The sequence below is a fragment of the Penaeus vannamei genome, chromosome 22 (assembly GCF_042767895.1).
Source record: "Penaeus vannamei isolate JL-2024 chromosome 22, ASM4276789v1, whole genome shotgun sequence".
Classification (NCBI taxonomy): Eukaryota; Metazoa; Arthropoda; class Malacostraca; order Decapoda; family Penaeidae; genus Penaeus; species Penaeus vannamei.
In genome coordinates, this window is record NC_091570.1 from 25065190 (window position 1) to 25067689 (window position 2500).

The 2500-nt window shown below is 35.7% G+C and overlaps 1 protein-coding gene across 2 annotated transcripts in view; it reads left to right on the forward strand.

The window, feature by feature from the left end:
- LOC113806981 (uncharacterized) overlaps positions 1 to 2500 on the forward strand; it is a gene marked incomplete at its 5' end in the record, with an annotated part of 26408 nt that overhangs the window by 22500 nt on the left and 1408 nt on the right. Inside the window, 1 exon segment of one of the 2 annotated variants that reach the window (XM_070136753.1) lies at positions 1880 to 2031. Within the exon segment in view, the coding sequence (XP_069992854.1) occupies positions 1880 to 2031 (152 nt within the window). 2 annotated transcript variants of the gene reach the window in all.

Consider the following 2500-nt stretch of genomic DNA (forward strand, 5'->3'; position numbering starts at 1 on the left):
TATATATATATGTGTGTGTGTGTGTGTGTTTGTGTGTGTATGTATGTATGTATGTATATATGTATATTTGTTTGTTTGGATGTATATATACATCCATGGGTATGTGTGTGAATATGCTTGCATGTGTGCAGGCATACAGAAAAACTGTTGTGTAAGTGTGTATATGTTCTTATGTGTGCTAATGTATACATCTTCTTATCTACAAAATTAAAACAACTATATGTGTTCCCATTTCCTGAGCCATGTAAATATATTTTTTATTTCATAATTTAGTTAAATCTGCTGTCTCAGCTGTATTTTCATACTAAATTTGGTTTAGTGCTTCTGGAATCATATATGTTGGAGTGCTTTTGTTTTTCAAAGAGTGAATAGTATATAACAATGAAAGTATTAAACATATAAAATGATGCACTTGTGCTTTGGTGACATCTTACGTTTTCCTGCTTTGACTACAACCCCCTAATTGTTGCAGACATGTCAATCAATTCATTATGAATTTGAATACAGCTTACATCATTCTATGCCTGTCAGATTGTCATTGAGACCATCTTTTAAGGCTCTTATCAAAGTAAAAGCATTGTCTTTACCTTGCATACTTTATTGCACCAGTTATCAAGTGTAATCTTTGATGTAAAGAACTGTTAGAAAGATTCCAGTGTGTTTTGTAGAAATAATTAAGAATTGAGTTCTCTATTACATTTTTGTACAGATATATTGCTCCTTATTTATGGGAATAAGTAACTTGTATGACACATGCTGCATAGAGAGCTGTAGTGGATGTTGAGGTTTGAATTGTTGCTTTGAATAGTTTGTTTTAAACACTGCAGGAGGTTTGATATAAGTAATGATGGACTTGTCATCATATTAGGCCAGTTGAGATTCTTCATTCTGAATACGTTCTTCTGTAATGTATACTCTGTACCTTTGTTTACTGTATTACCCCTATTCATTGTGGGCTGGTAAAGTATGCATTACCATAGTTAGCATTCAGTAGTTGCTGCTGCAGGAGGTACATATTACCATTTGATTTTTACTTCTATGCTCATAGAAGTTCTTATTAGCAGAATGTAGATGCCTAAACACACATTCTATAAGTATACAGTTACTATTTGCTTATTTTTTTTCCATCTTATTTGATAGCTCATTACTCAGTAACTTACCACTGTATGGAATTTTCACATAAACCAACTGAAATGGTAGCATGGAGAATAGGTGCTAGTCAGTTGCATGCAACATAGCTCTCTCAGCTGATGGTGTCATAGTACTTTAGTGCTATTACCATTAAAAGCATTGTTAGTTTTGATTTTATTGATGATGATTCCATCTTTTTGGAAAGTGTTTAAAGGTTACCATTGTGTTTAAGTTAATGTTTTTTGAAGCTGTGTTTACAGAATGTGTTTTGGGTTAGTCAAAGCCATTTCGAAAAAGAGGGTAATTTTTATCTCTGTTTTGTGTGATTTATATATTTTTCAAATACTGAAAAATTGGATTTGTTGTACATAAAAATAGGCCAGTGTTAGAGCCTTTGTTATTTGTTTGGAAGAGATATTTTTTATATCCATGTTGACTTGCTGCAGCATCATTTTCAATTTGTAGTTCCTTATTAAGCATGGGGAGCTTACACTGGTAACAGTACTTTTGAATATTTTTTGTTTTACTTGATTTTTTTCCTCAACATATTCTGACTGCCTGGCATGTATGGAACCCATCTTTTATGTATGCAAATTTTTGAGTCCCTTCCATCACACTTCAGGTTATTTTCAGAATGCTGATCCAAGCCAACAGGTTTTGTAAAGTTTTGAGCTTCCACAAGAGTAACAAGAAAAGCTCATGGTGAATTTTCACCACCTATAAATGTGCATCCTGTTTATTACCCTAGGGTGGCCAGGGATGTGACTGCATCCCTGCTGATGCCTCCACCACCCCCTCCCCCTCTGGCCGAGTCCCTGCAGGGTGCTGGGGGGAACAACCGAGGGAGAGAGGAGAACCCAGACCACAGCCTCAAGAGACAAAGATCATGTAGCCCGCAAGGTTTGTACCCACTCATGTATCTACTCTCTCAACAGAAGTGTTGGGGCTCCATCTGGGTGAGAAGTGGAGCCGAGCATAACTGTGGTTACAGATTTCCTGATATCAGCCGTGAAGGCTAGGAGCATGCTGAAGAATTTGTATCATGTATTAAGAACCTTTTTTTACCTCCCTCAACTCATGATCACTTTCTTCTCCATGAAAATCTCTGAACAGACTTTCCTAATGCTGATACCTTTTGCACCCTTCAGGCAGTTGTTATGGTTTTATATTTCCTCTTTTAGGACATTATTATCACCCTTTACAGAATTTTAAGCATGTATTAGTTGTTTTTATGGCAGCCTCTGCCAGCTGACAAAATTTTTTCATCCTTGATATCCCCATTAAATGTATATCCTGTCATTTCGAGGAGCTGCTTCTATATTGTTTAACATGTACCCCAACATTATGAGGAGCTGCTTATTTATTATAT